Source organism: Populus euphratica, unplaced genomic scaffold (genome assembly GCF_000495115.2).
Source record: "Populus euphratica unplaced genomic scaffold, PopEup_1.0 scaffold413.1, whole genome shotgun sequence".
Taxonomy (NCBI): Eukaryota; Viridiplantae; Streptophyta; class Magnoliopsida; order Malpighiales; family Salicaceae; genus Populus; species Populus euphratica.
In genome coordinates, this window is record NW_011500055.1 from 111951 (window position 1) to 129630 (window position 17680).

A 17680-nucleotide genomic window follows, 5' to 3' on the forward strand; every position below is an offset into this window, starting at 1 on the left:
ATTAAAAGAAACTCAATTTAAACTATATTTATTTTTGTGTTTTAAAAATATTTTTTAAAAAATTAATTTTTTTTATTTTTATTTTTAATTAATATCTTTTAGTATTTTATATCATTTTAATGTATTAATATTAAAAATAATTTTTAAAAATAAAAAAATATTATTTTTAATATATTTTTAATAAAAAATATCTTAACCTTAAAAGGTATAAATCTTAACCTAAGAGGTGTAACTCAGTTGACCAGGTCTTGAGAACTTAATTTAGATTATGTTTATTTTTATATTTTAAAAATATTTTTTAAAAAATTATTTTTTATTTTAAATTAATTTTTTTAGTGTTTTTAAATTATTTTGATATATTAATATTAAAAATATTTTTTTAAAAATAAAAAAAATATTATTTTAATATATTTTTAATAAAAAATATTAAAAAATAATTGTAACTACACTTAGTGTAATCTCAATTTTATTTTCTTAAATTTATTAATTTAAATTTTATAAATTTTAATATTACTAAATATTTATATAATTGTTAAGTCGAAAAACAGTAAAATTAATCGAGGTGAAAATGCTTACCTATACATCTATGTTAATTAATTAAATAAATAAATAAAATAAAACCCCATTCCTCGTCTCCTTCTTCGTCTTCCTCACATTCGCCCTGTCACTCTCTTATTCACAGCACAAACACCCCGTTTCTCTCGCACAACACTCTCTCCGCTTCCAATTCAGGTAACTAAATTTTCTCCTTCTCAAATCTCCACCGTCGGATCTCTCTCACTCAAAATAAAATTTCAGCCAATCCATCGAATTTCAATCCGCGATCTCATGATTTTGTTATTACTATCCTACTTGTGCTTGCCCGCCAGATCTGATATTTTAAATCGTTGAATGAATTCGTAATTTTCCTTTGTTTTGTCAGAAACCAAACATGCCTCTTTCGTGATCTCGCTGTTTAGTTAGATCTGAATTTGCCTCTTCGTAGATCCGTGCAATTTATATTTTGATTAGATAAATTTGTTATTTAATTTCTTTTGGTTCTGTTCTGTAGGTGTTAATTTCTGTGCCAGTTATATCAGGATGGTAAGATTTTTTTCCTCCTCTTTTGCTTGTTTTTATTGAATTAAAATAATTTATTTCGGTGGTAAAATCTAGTTTTGATTCAATGTAGGTTGTGCTTGCGGCTTCTATAGTGAGCAAGAATGGTAAAGGTGAGTAGTTTCTTGCGTTTAATATTTTTGCTGTTAATTTTTTTTTCCCGTAAATTTCGAATGCAATAAGTTAATAATGTTTAGTGTGTTTTATTGTAATCTGAATTAACATTCATTGTTTTAATTGCACGTAAATCTGTCAAGCATCGCGCACCCCTTATTAATGATTTTTATTAATGGTTATAAACTAGGTGTGCAAATCTTGAGAATTACCATTATAGATATATGTTTTGCTCAGATTTGAGCATCGTGGGTCCTGTGTCTATCAGGAGGCATTTACTGTGGTTCCCATAAATGTTGAGATTTGAGCAGGTGTATGGTGCAATGTTAGTACTGGAGGTTCTTTCATTTGTTGAGCTAGTTAACCATTGATTTGATTTGGGATTAATATTAGTAACTGTGTTGTTGTAGTGAGGCTTTTTTGTGTTGTGTGTTGCTCTGCTTGATATTTTTTGGGTTGGTTCACTTGCAGTGCTTGTTTCGAGGCAGTTTGTGGACATGTCTCGGATAAGAATTGAAGGTCTCCTTGCTGCTTTTCCCAAGTTGGTAGGGTCTGGAAAGCAGCATACTTATGTTGAGACTGAGAATGTGCGTTATGTTTACCAGCCAATAGAGGCTATGTACTTGCTGCTTGTTACGAATAAACAGAGCAACATTCTTGAAGATTTGGACACTCTGAGGCTGCTCTCTAAACTGGTATCTTTCTTTCATTTGCCTATTTTTTTTGGCAGCTTCATGTTCCTAAAACGGGATATTAAAATGTTTTATACTCTACACTGGATGCTAAGGAGTTGAGTTGGCTCCTGGCTACCCCCTTTTTTTCACGTGTTTATGCTCATGTTTGGTATGTTTCTTTATCGTTTTTGTGCTTGATGGCTCCTTGTACTATTCATACTAGATTTTAAAAGCTTTGAAACATGATTTTATTTCTATGATATTCATTTCATTAATGTACATATAAAGGCTTTAAGTTGATTCCTTAAGTTTGCTTCTAGGTACCTGAGTATACCATGTCTCTTGATGAAGAGGGTATTTGTCAGACAGCTTTTGAGCTGATCTTTGCGTTTGATGAGGTTATCTCTCTTGGGCACAAGGAAAATGTTACTGTTGCCCAGGTTAAGCAGTACTGTGAGATGGAGAGTCATGAAGAGAAATTGCACAAGCTGCTATTGCAGAATAAGATTGATGAGACCAAGCGTAGAATGAAGGAAGAAGCTAGTAAGATTGACCAAATGAAGGTATCTATTTATTATAGCACCACAAATAATACCTGCAGATTTATGTCCTGTATACAGCACTATTAATATCTCTCTTTCTCTCTCTTTTTTTTCCTCTTGTAGATTGAAAAGAATAGAGGTAATAAAGGAGGTTTTATGTCTTCAATGGGCTCTGGAAGAATTGAGAGCGGCTTTAATGATATGAGCATTTCCAGTGGAGGAGGAGGTGGTTTTGGAAGTGGTTCTGGGTTTGGATTGACCAGTGATGTTGACTCATTTTCCAGCAAGCCTAAAGGTTTGTTTCTGCTTTTCTGGGCCAACTATAGACGTTGCTTCTGATTTTGATAACTAGCAGATTAGATTTGTCTGGTAGATGTAAGTATGATTTGTAATAACTCCTAAAAGTTTCTAGGAAAAAATGTTTTACACTTGAACTTCTTGACCGTTTGAAATTTTTTAACAACAAGGTTATAAATCCTCATCTAATTAATTATGTTTGCTGCAGCCTATTTTTGAACATTATTATTTTAATTGTCTCTGGAAAATATGGTTCCAATTATTGGGGAGTTTACTTTTGATTGAATATGTCTGGCATCACTAGGTCGTCAACCTTCATCTGCCACTGCTCCTCCCAAAGGCCTTGGCATGAAGCTCGGCAAAACCCAAAGGACAAACCAGTTTTTGGAATCCTTGAAAGCAGAAGGTGAAATGATCGTTGAAGATGTGCAACCATCAAAGTCAACCCAGTATACATCAGCTGTTCAAAAACTAACTGATCCTGTCACTTTGACTGCTGAGGAGAAACTCAATGTCACTCTAAAACGGGATGGTGGAATGAGTCACTTTGATGTTCAAGGGCATTTATCACTTCAAATTCTTAACCAAGAAGACGGGCTTATCCAAGTTCAGGTCTGTCATCTATCTCTTTCTCTCTTGCAATCTCTGTCTGTGTGCCCACACACATGATTTAGGTAACAAAAAAATTGAAAAGAAAAACCATTACATGATTATGAAAAGAAATATTTTGTCTCATCAAGTGAGAGGTGACTCCCATCCACGACTTTAAACTATGAGCACTATTAAGTTTGCACTGGGAAATTTCTTTGCTGTCATCTCATATTTGTGAGCAAAAGGGTTTGTACCATTTTCCTAGTTTTGCTATTGTGTCTTAGCTGAATGCTCATCTTTCCACATCAGCCACATCAATTTATTTCTTTTTTACCTAACTTGAATTTACCTAAACATTTGAAATGCTTAAACTTAATCGAACTAGGTTTGGCTTCCTAATTTGATCTATATCATCTGCGGCCATGGTGGGATGTTACTGAAGGGTTGGATCATTTATAGTAAATCACACTGTCCCCTCTGATGAATAAATTGCTTTTAAATAGTTTGTTTCTATGTCTAATAGTGGCTGCTTAACATTTACAAACAACTAGATTTTGATTTGGCAAGAGCATCAAGCATTGAGTAGCATTACATGGCTTTGGTTTTGAAGTTATTGTGGTAGCTTCTATGCAAGTTCTTATTGACATTATTATTTCTGCTTTGTTTTGCAGATTGAAACTGGGGGGAACCCAGGTGTCATTTTCAAGACACATCCTAACGTGAACAAAGAATTATTTGCTAATGAAAACATTTTGGGCTTGAGGGATCCCAGCAGACCTTTCCCCGTTTGTCAAACTGGGGATGCAGGTGTTGGTCTTTTGAAGTGGAGAATGCAAAGTGTTGATGAGTCAATGGTGCCCTTGACAAGTGGGTACAAATCTGAAGCGGCAGTTTATCTGATCACACTACACTTTCTGCTGTTTGCTCTAATGTTATGTTTAATTCATGCATATTGCAGTCAATTGCTGGCCATCTGAGTCTGGAAATGAAACATATGTCAGCATCGAGTATGAAGCGTCATCAATGTTTGATCTACGAAATGTTGTGATCGCAGTTCCTCTACCAGCCCTCCGAGAGGCACCAAATGTTAGGCAGATTGATGGGGAATGGAAGTAAGAATTTTGCTCCATTATCTTTCATTGGTGTATCAGGTTGAAGTTAGTTTGGTGGAGATCCATATGTTGGGGGAAATAGAAATCTTATCTGATTCTGATGTTATTCTTTCCTTTCTGAACATTTGGCTTTTACTAAAGTGAGATGAAATGCATGAAATTGTTAATCTAGAAATTTGATTTGGAAATGTCTGTTGAAGTTCCTTAAAATTATATTTCAACACGAATTAAATTAAAAGCCAGAAGGATTGCCATTCAGGCACATGGGGGGTAGATGTGAGAAGCCCTTAGGGGGAGGAATCATACGATATTTTCACCTTAGCTGTAAGTGTTTTGTGCTAGGATTCTGCATGCCCCTAGGAATTCTTTGAAATCACGTGATTTTTCTGGAAGATTCTTTTGATGTTGTTGATGCATGCTATTTGATATCTACTGATAACCAATGTGTGCCATCCTCTTCTTATCCTACTTTTCACGGTATACATCATATCAGTCAAAGTGGCCATTCAATATTATTCATTATTTTCAATCCGGCAGGTATGACGCAAGAAATTCCATCCTAGAATGGTCCATTCTTCTCATTGATAACTCAAACCGCAGGTAAGCAAATGTTAGGATGATTCTTTATCACTTCAGACCCTGTGCTTGATATTTGAAAAATACACCTGGTTCTAGGGTTTCTTATAACGTGCCATAATCTTTGTGGACAGTGGATCAATGGAGTTTGTTGTGCCATCAGGAGACTCATCGGCATTCTTCCCCATTACTGTTCAGTTTTCAGCCACTAGCACCTACAGTGAGCTAAAGGTTTGCTCTTGTCAAAAATCTTTTTGATTTTGTTAGCACAACTATTAATAAATGAACTTATACCTGTATAGAAAATGGTTGCATTTCCAATTTGTGAACTATCTTCCTCTGTTGGCCTTTTTAATGATTAAAGTTGATTCAAACCATTTGAAGATCTTCACATGTAAAACTTGCACGTGATTGATAAAATTCACATGTAATACAAAATAAAGCTGTATAGTCAACATTACCGCCCACAGCTCATAAAGATGAATTGTGCTATCATCATTGCATGAAATCAACATTACCGCCCACAGCTCATAAAGTTACAGTCACCGCTAGTTGCTGCAGTTTGTTATTCTTGTTCCTCTCCACTGTGTAGTGGGTAATATCAGGGATTCAAGCTGATTAAAAGCTTGGTTCTTTCAGACTGACTTCCAATTATCTTTACCTCGAGCTTCATTTTCTCTCTCTTTTTGCAGGTTGCCAATATCCTGCCCCTGAAAGGTGGAGCTCCTCCCAAGTTTTCCCAGAGGGGTAATATCATCTAATGCACTTAATTCTGTCTAGTTTCTTTTTCTTATTGTTAGTGTAAATAACCTCCATGGAAACTGGCTACTCTGAGTGATAGATACTTCGCTTGAATGTCCGAAGTATGAGTTATCTCCGAACTATTTAGTGTTTGTTATAAAATTTGATGAGTACGTTCGCAATTTTGAAATTGTTGATCTGGCATCTAATGCACTTAATTCTGTCTAGTTTCTTTTTCTTATTGTTAGTGTAAATAACCTCCATGGAAACTGGCTACTTTCTCTTTTCTTATTGTTATTTCTATTATTTGTAGATGATGAAGAATATATACAAGTGAGTGCGCGCGCGTGTTTTTTATGCCTGGTAGATACTCGGAAGATATTGGCTCGGTCTTTTTCCCATCTCTACCCATTTCCTTTACCAGCCAACAAGCGATAGTTGAACATATAAACCAGAGTCGTTATCACCGTTTCCTCTACCTAGTTTTTTAAAGAGTTTATAGACTTAATTGTATTACAAAGACGCCGTTTTAGTGTAAGAAAATTAAACACTTTAAAGACTGTCTCATGCCTCTAAATCAATTTGTCATTCTATTTATTTGTCTCCATCCCATAATTACTCCAACTGCCCCAATGCTATTCTGCTTACTAGATTGTAGAAATATCCAATTTATCTTCGACTCTAGGCCCGGGTTACCGGAATTTTTTTAATTAAACCGGTGCTCTTTATTTTTCTTCTAAGCAAATGTAACTATCCCAAATGAAAATGAAAAAAACAGGATGTGATAATGAAAATTAAAGGAAACATAACACCCCACATACTCTTCTCGCTCAAATGTTGAAGCTTATATGAGTCACTACGAAATTATCATTTAATGGCAATAATCAGCATGTTAAATCTAATTACATTTGTCTTTAATTACATTTTACTATAACTGATAATGACCTAACATATACTTGTTTACAAGTATATAGATGAGCACAAGTACCTCCACATACATGAGCTGCTATGTATGTTCCATTGGAGGTCCATTAGGCTACAAAACTAATTTAATCCCGATGGAGTACGGTTTTCTCCATGAGATGGATGTGCTCCAAGTATGTCTTCTTCTGGATAACATGGTCTGCCCTGTGGATTCTGTGGCATATTCATATTCTTAAGCCATCGAATTTCCTGATCTTTATAACTAAGGGCTTTCTTATAGTACTGTATTTCCTTGTCTTTGTGAGCTGCTTGTTCCTTAAGGCCATTCATTTCCTTCAGACAACATTGGCATGGTAGGTCTCCATGGGGATTTCTTTCTAGTAAAGCTTCTTGATCCTCTCTCAAAAAATCATCAGGCCTAGTTTGCCGTTCAACAACCTGGAAAAACAATATATAAATGTAAGAAACAATTCAACAACATGCAATGGCTTGAATGATAACAAAAGCCATAGTTGGATTGGTCCTCTGTGTTGGCTACAGTTCACAATAGTTTCAAGTTGAATTTTGATAACACTATAGTCTTTGATAATACATCCAACCCTCTCTTCATTCAAACTGTGTAAGATCTTCAAATTGAAGCTTTTGGAAAGCACCTTCTTTTGGGCTCTACTCACCAGTTATGTAGATAATTTTGGAAAACCAAATGAATCTCTCCCGGTCAGGTCTAGTGTTACTTGCTGGTTAGATTAATCCAAGTTAATTTACATTAATAAAAATAATATTATTTTGGATATATATATATATATTTAAAAATTTAGATTGCAGGTTGACTTGTTGGATTGGCAGGGTTAAGCGGAATCAATTCTGATTTGATTTTTCTTGGATATATAGCTCTAGCTTAGAATATAAACGGATCAATCCGCCAGTCTTGGATCAACCCAAAAGTTCTAACCATGCTATAATGAAAAACGTATGGAACTCTTGGATAGAAAACAAAGTAAGGAACCATGCATCAAAAGTAAAGTAATTCATTGCACACTAACCTTTTTATCCAGCAACTTCCGGAACATCTTTTTAATCCACTGAATAATCTTCATTGGATTCTATAAGAGATTGAAAGTACTGTTCTCTATATATGATCAAAACTGTTCTCTATAAGAAGCAAGCAAACTCGTGGATATTAAAAGCAATATTCACCTATATATCTAGCTAGGGTTTGTGTTTTCCAAGCCGGCTGGGTGCATGAGAGAACCACTTTTTTTTTTTTGTTGATAATATCGGTGAGAGAACACTCGAACGCTCCTCCTATATATACTGTTTTCAGCGATTGCAGACGAACAATGATAACTGTTTACGTATCTGAATAAATTTCCGTAAAAGCGTGTACTCAACTATACATGTCAAGAAATCGAATGGACCAGGCAAATGCAGTGACCGTGTCAAGAGAATCACTTGATCGTTGTTTTCTTTTAATGATCTACACGAGGATTCAAAACAATGACATTTTCTTCCACTGGGTAAGATGATGGATTCACTACTTAATCATTTTGCATGGTAATTAATCAACTGATCATCCAATCTCTTCTCATATATTGATTTTGCACTTCCGATTGTTGCTTTTCCAGTTTTTTTTATGTGTTGATATTAGATATAATTTTTTATTGTTTTAATGTGGTGATGTTATAAATAAATTTTAAAAAACTAAAAATATATTATTTTAGTATATTTTTAAATAAAAAATATTTTGAAAAAAATACTGTTCGCTTGCTCTTAATCCTTATTAAAAGAAAAAAAAAAAAAACCCGGCTATTTGTCACCGGGCACGGGCACTGAGATACCCGGTATTTGTCACCGGGCACGGGCACTGAGATATGTAACCAAGTCCTTCGCAAGTCAATAATTCAAAGTTTCTAAAATCATACTGTTCGTATTTTTACTCTTTCCGTATGGAATTTGGTATTGAATTTTAGAAGGCTCCCTTGCACAGTAGTTCGACCCCTTCACATCCCACGTTGCCTGCTCCCCTCCCGGAGTTATTGAACCTCACCTGGATGACAAGGTTTGGATTACTAAGTTGAATAGATTAACCAGATTAATAGTTTCAAGATTTATATAAAATTAGGGATTTGTTTTTCCACAGTATCAGGTTTGAGTACTATAATTAATATAATGATTATTAAATTATTAATTTTAGAACTTATAAAATTAATTGAGGTATGTATAAATTAATTTGAATATTCATATTAATATAAAAAACTATTTAAAAATAAATTAAATTAGCATTATTTTCTTTAGAAAAAGTTAAATCAGGTTTTAAAAATATTGGTTATGATTGTTAATTGACTTCAGTAATTGACAGGGTAAACACTCACTGTATTTAGTATAAACCAAAATCAGATTAGGAAGCGGGCATAATTTCACAATATGGAACTGGTAGGACAATAGTCAGCGAAACCCATCTCTGGCTGCAAATGGTTAAGCCAGCGCTCCTAAACAAACAACGATTTTTCATGGTATCGACAATTTTTTAAGTATGAGATGGAGACCCATCTGGATTTTTCAATTCCAAAGGCAAAAACTTCTCTCTCTTCTCCAGTGATAGGTTTTTGTTTTTTTGTGGCTTTTCACATCTATCCTAGCAGGGTATGTTGTCATGCCTTTTTTAATGTTGGCCCATCTGGAATTTGAACCTGCCATTGTAGTTCTCGCTTCTAAACTTCCACTTGGTTCTAGCCTTAGTTCATCTGCCGCACTCTCTCTATGTTGCATTCTCTGCAGCTCTTCTTGCTTGCTCAAACTCCGTGAACGTGGATGTGAAACAACAAGGGTGGTTGATTTGGGGGGGATGTGAGCTTAAATTATTGCACAAATGGGCTTTTGAAGGTGAAAAGTTAATCCACGGAAAGCCATCTGTGACTGACAACTCTGTTAGCACATATAGTAGGTAAAAGTTCATGCACTGTTGCTAAATTCGTCTTCTTGCACTGTTGTGTCTTCTGCATCGTAGTGACTACTGACTAGGTTCTGCAGTTAACCATCGCTTGGATAAAATATATTCTTTCACATCTGGGTTTTTCAATTCTTTGCTGAAATATTCTTCTGGGTTTTTCAAATCAACAAAATTGTTTCAACTTGGCAATCCATCATCCCAAAATCCATCTGGTGCTTAAGTATATTCATTTCGTTCTCGCCTAGAGATAGCTGTTGGATCAGGATTTGTGCTACCAAATAATCTTGTGAAGCTACCTGGTTCTTAAGGCCGCTGATCATTTCCTTCTCAACTTGAAATAGCTGGTCTTTGAGATGCTGTATTTCCTCAACTTAATTTCAATGCTATTGCTACATCGTCCCCATCAATTCCTTTTACATCCATCTCGTCAACTTGATGAGATACCAGGCTCGCATCGGAATCCCTTTCTTCTGAAACTTCGGTGTGAGGATCATCAGGCATAAGTTGCCCTTTAACACCCTGGAAAAACGATATGATTGTAACAGCCAATCCAGTGACAAATTAAGTGGGATAATATAAATGTCTAGTTCAACTACAATTTGCAGTAATGTTCTATCCACAGCATTTGCAATTCGGATATAATGATGAAAGTTGAAAATAACGGCAGTACATATGTTCTTGTTGATCAGGCATGACGAAGTCGCTCCTGCAAAAACAATTAAACTGTAATCCATGAGAGAAATACTCAAACAAGTATTATAATAGTAGTCTTTGTTTATTACTCTCAACCCACTCAAGAAGATATCCTATTAACTTCCCTATCCACTACTTTCTTTTTTCTTCTCTTTTTTTCTTTTAGGTTTCTGAAGTTTTTTGTTCTTTGTGTTTAGGCCATCGTATACTATTAACTTCCCTATACACTACCTTCTTCTTTTTTCTTTTCTTTTTTTCTTTTAGGTTTCTAAAGTTTTTTGTTCTTTGTGTTTAGGCCATCCTTGCAAGTTATGTTGTGTAGTTTTATGTGTCGGGTTTTGTATCATTATGCATGTTCTTGCATGACAAATGTATATATGAATTAAGTTAAAAAAAAAAACAAGGGAAGAGCATGGATCGAGATTAACAAAGAAAATAACAAGGTTTTTCTTTTTCTTTTTCTTTTTTTCATTTGTATTGTTCAAGAAGCATGTTTTTATACACTTCGATCCTTATTGTTTTCAAAATCTACTTTTTATTCATAGAACTTCATTTGTTTTTTTTTATCTAATAACTCTCCAATACACTTTGATCCTTGATAGTTGAAGGAGAAGAAAGAAAGTTGTCAAAATGAAAAGAAGAGGGAAAGCTCCGATATTAGTGTCTCGGTGGATTTGTATTAATAAAAACAACTCAATGAATATGATTTCCACCATTAATGATGCGGAAAAAAAGTACATCAGGGTCCAAAAATTTTGTTTCCATTAGTGATTGAAATGAGAGTTTTATAGTTTTCTAGGATTTTAATTTAGATGAAAATATAAAGCTTGAGTTTTAGCATAGTTTTTAGACCGGCTCGATTTAAAGTCAGGATTTTTGGTTTTGATCAAGTTATCAAATTATTTGAATCAATTTTTTTGAATTAAAATATCATTATTTTAGTAAAAAATAAAAGTCAACATGTCACAATCAGGTTTTTGACTGTGTTTTACCGGGTCAACTGAATCATTGGGTTACACCATATTTTTTTTCTTCTATTTTTTCTTCAATTCAACCTAACTCCATTAATTCTCCATCAATTCAACCTAACTCCAGTCGTAGATTAATTGAATCTTACATCAATTTATTAAAAAAAGAAGAGGTCACAATCAGATTTTTGACTGTGTTTTACTGGGTCAATTGAATCATTGGGTTACACCAAATTTTTTTTTTCTATTTTTTCTTCAATTCAACTTAACTCCGTTAATTCTCTATCAATTCAACCTAACTCCAGTCCTGGATTAATTGAATCTTACATCAATTTATTAAATCAGATTAAATTTCAAAATTATAGCTTTTAGTTTTTCAAAACTTACACCTTAATTTTTTTTATTATTAAAAATCTATTACAATAAATGACACATCATTTGTTAGGGTGAAAAACCCAACATTCAATATCTTTTAAAAAAATCTGAACTCTAGCACCTAGACTTGCCTAGCTTTTATTTTTAAGACTAGAAGTGCAAGCCCGAGCTTAATTGTCTTAAGATTTTTATTTATTTTAAATATATCTTAATATAAAAATCTATTTAGATAAATAATTACTTTTAAATAAGATTGAAGCCCTTTACAGTAATGTCTGCTCTTTAATAATTATATATTAAACAAATATATAAAAGTTTTCAAAAAAAAAAATCATATGAATATTTTTTTTCGCTGTCAATTTTTGTAGTGGTTTCCCCTCTCAATCTTATCATCATGCAACTCTCGTATAATTTTCAATCAATGTCGTGCTGCTGCATGTAATGCCTTGTAAAAGCAATTGGGTATGTTTCGTATGTAAAATATTTTGCTGTGTTAATTTTCAGTGAAAAATGATGCCTGCCATGGTTATGTTTTAGTCATAGTCATTTTCCTTCATAAGTTAAAAAGCATGGGCCAAGTCAAGGAGATTGATAATGAATTCCGATCTTATCAATTTGATTTCAGCCCTGAGTCAGACATCAAGTTGCCCTCCGGTACTCTGGCGAGCCAGTCAGTCTCTACTCTAGCCAGAAAACTCTTACGGCCTACACCATTTCAGTCACCTATCATTCTTTGTACAGTCAAGACTACGTACCAAACACTAGAACATCATACTGCCTTGAGTCTTGTCTCATCTCCTACCTCCACGATATTCAAATGTAAGCAGAGACTCCATGGCAAAACCAGAACCAACATTTTCAGCCTGCAGGTCTCAGCCAACATTGCGACAACTCGACCCTCTTTTAGCTTCACAATCTAAACCCAATGCTTGTAGGAAAAGGAGTACTAGGCTGATAGGTGAAAGGTAGTATTTGAAGAAAATTTGATTTTCTTTTTTGAACTTTAAATTAATTTTGTGTTTTTAAATTGTTTTAAAAATAAAAAAAATATTATTTTGATATATTTTTAAGTGAAAAACACTTTAAAAACCAATTTCTATCCCACTCAAAATAGATCGTGAAAGATAATGGAGATACGAACTGACCCACTCGTGAAAGATAATGGAGATACGAACTGACTTTAGGCTTCATCTCTCCGAGGACAGCCAAATATTTGGCAAGATGAAATCAGATGTACTTGATGCTACTTAACGATGAACAAGATTTATGCTACTTGCTATTCTAACCTAAACAAACTAACAAACTGAATTGAACCAGTCTTGTCAGTTCCACTTCCAATCAAGATATCATATGTTTGTGCTGAAACTTCACTTGATTAATGAACAATAAGATCATGAGAAGGACAAGGAACACTTGTTTTCAAACCTGCTAACAGAAAAGCTACTTGGAATTTTCCTGTGTAGTCAGAATCTGGGAATTCATTAAGGACCAAAGACAGTTCTTAAGATTTTAACCATTCCACTTCTAGGTCCAAAAACTACTCGTTTGAATCACTCTTGGTTGTAAGAAAATGAAACAGATAAAGAAACTATGTGAATCAGGCAAAGCCAAATAATCAATTATGTTTTCATGACCAGTAGGTTCAAATAAAAAGCTACTTTCAGTTTAAGCTTACCATCTATGTTCAGCAAGTAGCTCTCCATCTATGTAATGCATGCCTCTGCTACAATAATGTCTTGCATACACTTCTATATACTTGGTAACCATAAAAAACCATGCTTAAACTCAGCTTTCATTGCTCCTGATTTCAGTCATGTTTCTCACTCTCTTGGACTTCACCTCCATTAACAGGTTGATCAGTGCCCACAAGCTGCCCAACCTTCACATATTTTTCCATGAATTTATATTCCCAGTCCTGTAAAACTTCAAGCTCAGGTTCACTTAAGCCTTCGAGGTTCCCATTAAGATCTCGGGGGTCGAAAGACATGAGTGCTAAGGCTCTGCTAGCTTCCCTGCCAGCAAACAATGCATATGGACCACCAGGACCATAAAACATCCTGCACAGTGCACATCAAGTTAAGTTTCAGAATTTTTTTCAGGCATGACAAGTAATTTTATAAGAATTGATAGAAGGACCCAATTGAGAAATGTTTAAGCCATTTAGGACCTAATTGATAAAATTGCTATATTGGGACCCAATTGAAAATTGTATAATACATTCGGTGCTAATTCGAAGTTTGTCAGCTAATCCGACCGGAAATGTTTATTTTACAAAACAAGAACAGCAGCAGCAACAGAGAGAAAGAGAGGAATTACCTGGAGCGAGAGACATCATAGATCTTGCCTTTGATAGCCATGAGAAGAGGCTTATTAGGATCAGAACCATCATAAGCTCTCAATTCTTCTTCTGTAACATCTCCCAACTGAACTGGCTCCTGAATCGTTGGTGGTTGTGGTTGTGGTGGTGGTGGTGGTTGGTTGGTGGCCATGCTACCACTCGCGTTGATGGGCTTCTTGTCAAACTCTTCTGGGTCCACAAACATGCTGCCAACTATCTTGTAAACCACCACCATAACGGCGGCAATCGTGAAAAAAGCTGCCGGTGATAGGCCTGTGTATGCTTCCATGGTTTCCATTGCAGTTGCGTAGAGGCCCATTTCTTGAATTCCTCTCAATATTATTTTTTCTTCCTTTTGTTAATGGGTATTGGCTTACCTAATGCTTCCTCTTTGTTATGTAAGCTTACCTACTGCCACACGAGTTGACCCTTTTCCACCAACCTTTTGTTCAAAACTCTCTTATTGATTTATTTCTCCCTCACAGAAGAAATAGAAAGCATAAAAAATTCTTGCAATGCAAGAATTTGTAATTGGATATAAAAACTTCATCCGGTTAAATTTGATTAATCAGACTCAATTAGGCCGATTAAATCTAAGTCAAATGAATTTTAATTTTTTTTTAAGAGAATAAAACATCATTTAAATGAAAAAAATTAATCCAAATTTAATTTAATGACTTCAAATTTTTTTCTAGATTGGTTTTCGAATCAGAAAATTATATTTTAGAGTGAGTATATTTTAATACTTATATGTTTTATTTGTTTATTTAATTTATTATTTAAACAAAAGCTAACATGGAGGAATCATTGTAGGCTGATCATAATAATAGTTTTGCTTTTAATTTTTAATTTTTTTACTAAATATTTCTTTGATTTTTTTACAAATCATGCTTAGTAATATAGGATTTATTTTCTCTAACTTTTATTTGATATAATTATCATATCTACGTATCGCGGGTCTGGCTTCATTTTCAGATTAAAGATTTAAAAATTAACCTGGATATAGGTTTAATAATATTAGTAAAATATTTTTAATATTTTTTAAAAAATTTATATTAACCTGTGGGACAAGTCTAGTATGTGTGTGTATTGGGCCAGACAAGATTGTGACAACTTGGTTTATAAAGAAGTCTTATGCTCAGTCCAACGAGTTTCAAGAATGAAGGTCAGTCTTCAAAAACAGGCTTAGAACTGGACTTCATTAGAATTTAGGGTCATAGAAGCGTTAATTAAGGCCCAAACCCTGCCCAGCCTGTCCACGAACCCCTGAACTCTAATGAAAAGAAAACATCATTTTGTAATCCCGTGTCAGGACATTTTCTCCGTGGTTCGGGTTATTAGTTTAATTTCCTGTTTGTTTTTTATTTTTAAATAAATTTTATTTTTTTATTTTAAATTAATAATTTTTTATGCTTTTAAATTGTTTTGAAACGCTGATATCACAAATAATTTTTAAATAATAATAATAATAATATTTTAATGTATTTTTAAATAAAAATTATTTTGAAAAGTAACCGCAACTACATTTAATCTATAATTCAATATATGTTGTTTTTTATTTTATTTTTTAAAATATTATTGTTTTAGATAATTAAAAAAATATGAATTTAAAAAAAATTTATTACTAATTCAACTTAATATAATCTCTTTTTTATTACTAATTCAACTTAATATAATCTCAAATAAAACTCACCTTTTATCTAAATCTTAGGTCAGTGAGTTAGCGAGTCAACTAGTAAAGCCAAAGTAGTTCAGAACCATGGTTTTCTCAATTTTTTGCATGGCCAAAAATAATTTAAATTTCATTCCATGTCTATCATCTACTTTACAATATCACCCTTTAATCACACCATTATTAATGTGAATTAACGCTAGTTCTAAATCTACCAAAATTACTGAAAAATCAGCCTTAAGCAAATCATTGTCGGACACTTTATGTGTACAAACAAATTTAGATATTGGGAGCTTTTGAGATTTTGGTGATGATTTTGTCCAGCCAAGGATAAGTTCAGGATGAAATTGAATTTTTTAATTTAGTAGGAACCAAACTGAAAATTCTGACATATATCGAGGACTAGATTAGGTTTTTCCTCACGTGAAACACCCGCCATACTGAGGCCGTGGCCTCTGCGTTTTCCTGTGCTCGACTTTCCCCGTTGTTTCCTCTCATACATACATACATACATAGACGCGTTTATGCCTCCTCAAAAGGTCATACAAGATGGGATCCGGGAGAACCGTCAATTTCAATCCATTTTTACCTAGAAATTTCTGCGCTACTTCCCTTGCCGATGTCTGTCTCTTTTTGCATTGACTTAAACAGAATGCAGTCTGCGTTATTATTGACTTTTACAAGTCTTTTCTTTTTTCAAGCTACAATACAATTTTTTTCCATTTTATATAAAAAATATATAGGGGAGGACCCCGGCGGCATCATCCACTTTCGAATAATAGAGACACGATAGAAAATTAGACGTGGAATGGTCTTTTTTAATTATTCTGTATTTTTATATCATCATAATAGGTTGATAATCTTTAAAAATAAAAAATATATTATTTTAATATATTTTTATGTGAAAAACACTTTAAAAAATAATAATTACCACTATTTCAAACACTTTAGAAGTATTTGGCATAATTTCTGCTTTTATTTTTAAGTTCTTTTTAAAAGTTTTTTTTTTACTTGAAAAAATATTAAATTAATATTTTTATAGTTTTATTGATACACTAATGTTAAAAATTAAATAAAAAATTAAAAAATTTTATTTTGTATTTTAAAAAAAAAATATTTAAAAAAATATTTTTTTATTTTGTATTTTTTTAAAAAAATATTTTATACCTCAATCTCGGACATCCCTTTACTAGTTTATGAAACTACGGTATATTTATTAACTTGTATAATGAAATGTGAAATCTATAATAGACAGGAGAGGATCATAGTGATTCTCCCATCCGCTTTAGTTGGTTTTTTAATTTAATTTAATTTAATTAATTTTATTATTAAAATGTCAACAAAATTATTATTATCTTGCATGTATAATGTAGATTTTGGTTAGATATATTTATTGGATTATTTAACGAGTTGACCAGATGAACGCTGGAAATTTTGCTCTATCTAGCTATATGATTTTTTGCATGCGTGCAAGTGAAGCAATCGAATGAATCGGGTTGGCTATTTGACAACACTGGCTTGATTTAGAGACTGAAATTGTTTAATGTATGATCTAAGTCAATGATGTGAGCTCCAAAGTCTGGCACGAGGTAGGAAATTTAAGGCGGAATTGATCAGTACCAGGGACCCCACATGGAATTTTGATCTCTGAAATCGTCTCAGTATTTGTATCTGTTGTGCTTATCCATACTCGTTTAGACACCATAGGACATCAGACATGAGATGATCTGTGAGCATGGTTTGAATTTTTTCTGTGTGAATGCTATTGACATTTACCATTAAGTAAGATTGGTCAATTTGTAGTAGACTTGTCACAATTCTAGAAGTGATAAGATAATTTCAAATTACGTTGTCAGAAACTACTTGGCACTGCTGGGCCACATCAATGGAAGATTTTCTCCATGTGGGGCAACTTTGAAGGTCAATAGTATGATTCCAGGAAAGTTTGCAATACCTGTCGAAACCACAATTTCAAAAGGCAGATGGGGATATGGGGGTCCTTCTTGCAGAGTAAA

The 17680-nt window shown here is 33.5% G+C and overlaps 3 protein-coding genes and 1 long non-coding RNA gene across 4 annotated transcripts; 2 read left to right on the top strand and 2 right to left on the bottom strand.

The window, feature by feature from the left end:
• Positions 1-605: 605 nt before the first annotated feature.
• Positions 606-5765, top strand: LOC105107853 (coatomer subunit delta-like). The gene is made up of 12 exons (XM_011001921.1): positions 606-732; positions 1052-1083; positions 1172-1211; positions 1684-1907; positions 2207-2449; positions 2552-2723; positions 3030-3337; positions 3988-4183; positions 4275-4428; positions 4966-5028; positions 5139-5235; positions 5697-5765. The coding sequence occupies exons 2-12, from the start codon at positions 1081-1083 to the stop codon at positions 5763-5765; spliced, it is 1569 nt and encodes a 522-aa protein (XP_011000223.1). The 5' UTR covers positions 606-732; positions 1052-1080.
• A 1-nt stretch (position 5766) lies between these two features.
• On the top strand, positions 5767-6302 carry LOC105107813 (uncharacterized). Its single transcript, XR_838945.1, has 2 exons — positions 5767-5867; positions 6059-6302. It is a non-coding gene; the product is annotated as an uncharacterized LOC105107813 (long non-coding RNA).
• Positions 6303-6510: 208 nt separating this feature from the next.
• LOC105107814 (uncharacterized) lies at positions 6511-8100 on the bottom strand. Its single transcript, XM_011001865.1, has 2 exons — positions 7713-8100; positions 6511-7107 (listed from the first exon to the last, which is right to left on the bottom strand). Exons 1-2 carry the CDS (start codon positions 7764-7766, stop codon positions 6790-6792), a joined length of 372 nt encoding a protein of 123 aa, XP_011000167.1. The 5' UTR covers positions 7767-8100; the 3' UTR covers positions 6511-6789.
• Positions 8101-13226: 5126 nt separating this feature from the next.
• Positions 13227-14483, bottom strand: LOC105107815 (membrane steroid-binding protein 2-like). Its single transcript, XM_011001866.1, has 2 exons — positions 13972-14483; positions 13227-13712 (listed from the first exon to the last, which is right to left on the bottom strand). The coding sequence occupies exons 1-2, from the start codon at positions 14310-14312 to the stop codon at positions 13463-13465; spliced, it is 591 nt and encodes a 196-aa protein (XP_011000168.1). The 5' UTR covers positions 14313-14483; the 3' UTR covers positions 13227-13462.
• Between the last annotated feature and the right edge of the window lie 3197 nt (positions 14484-17680).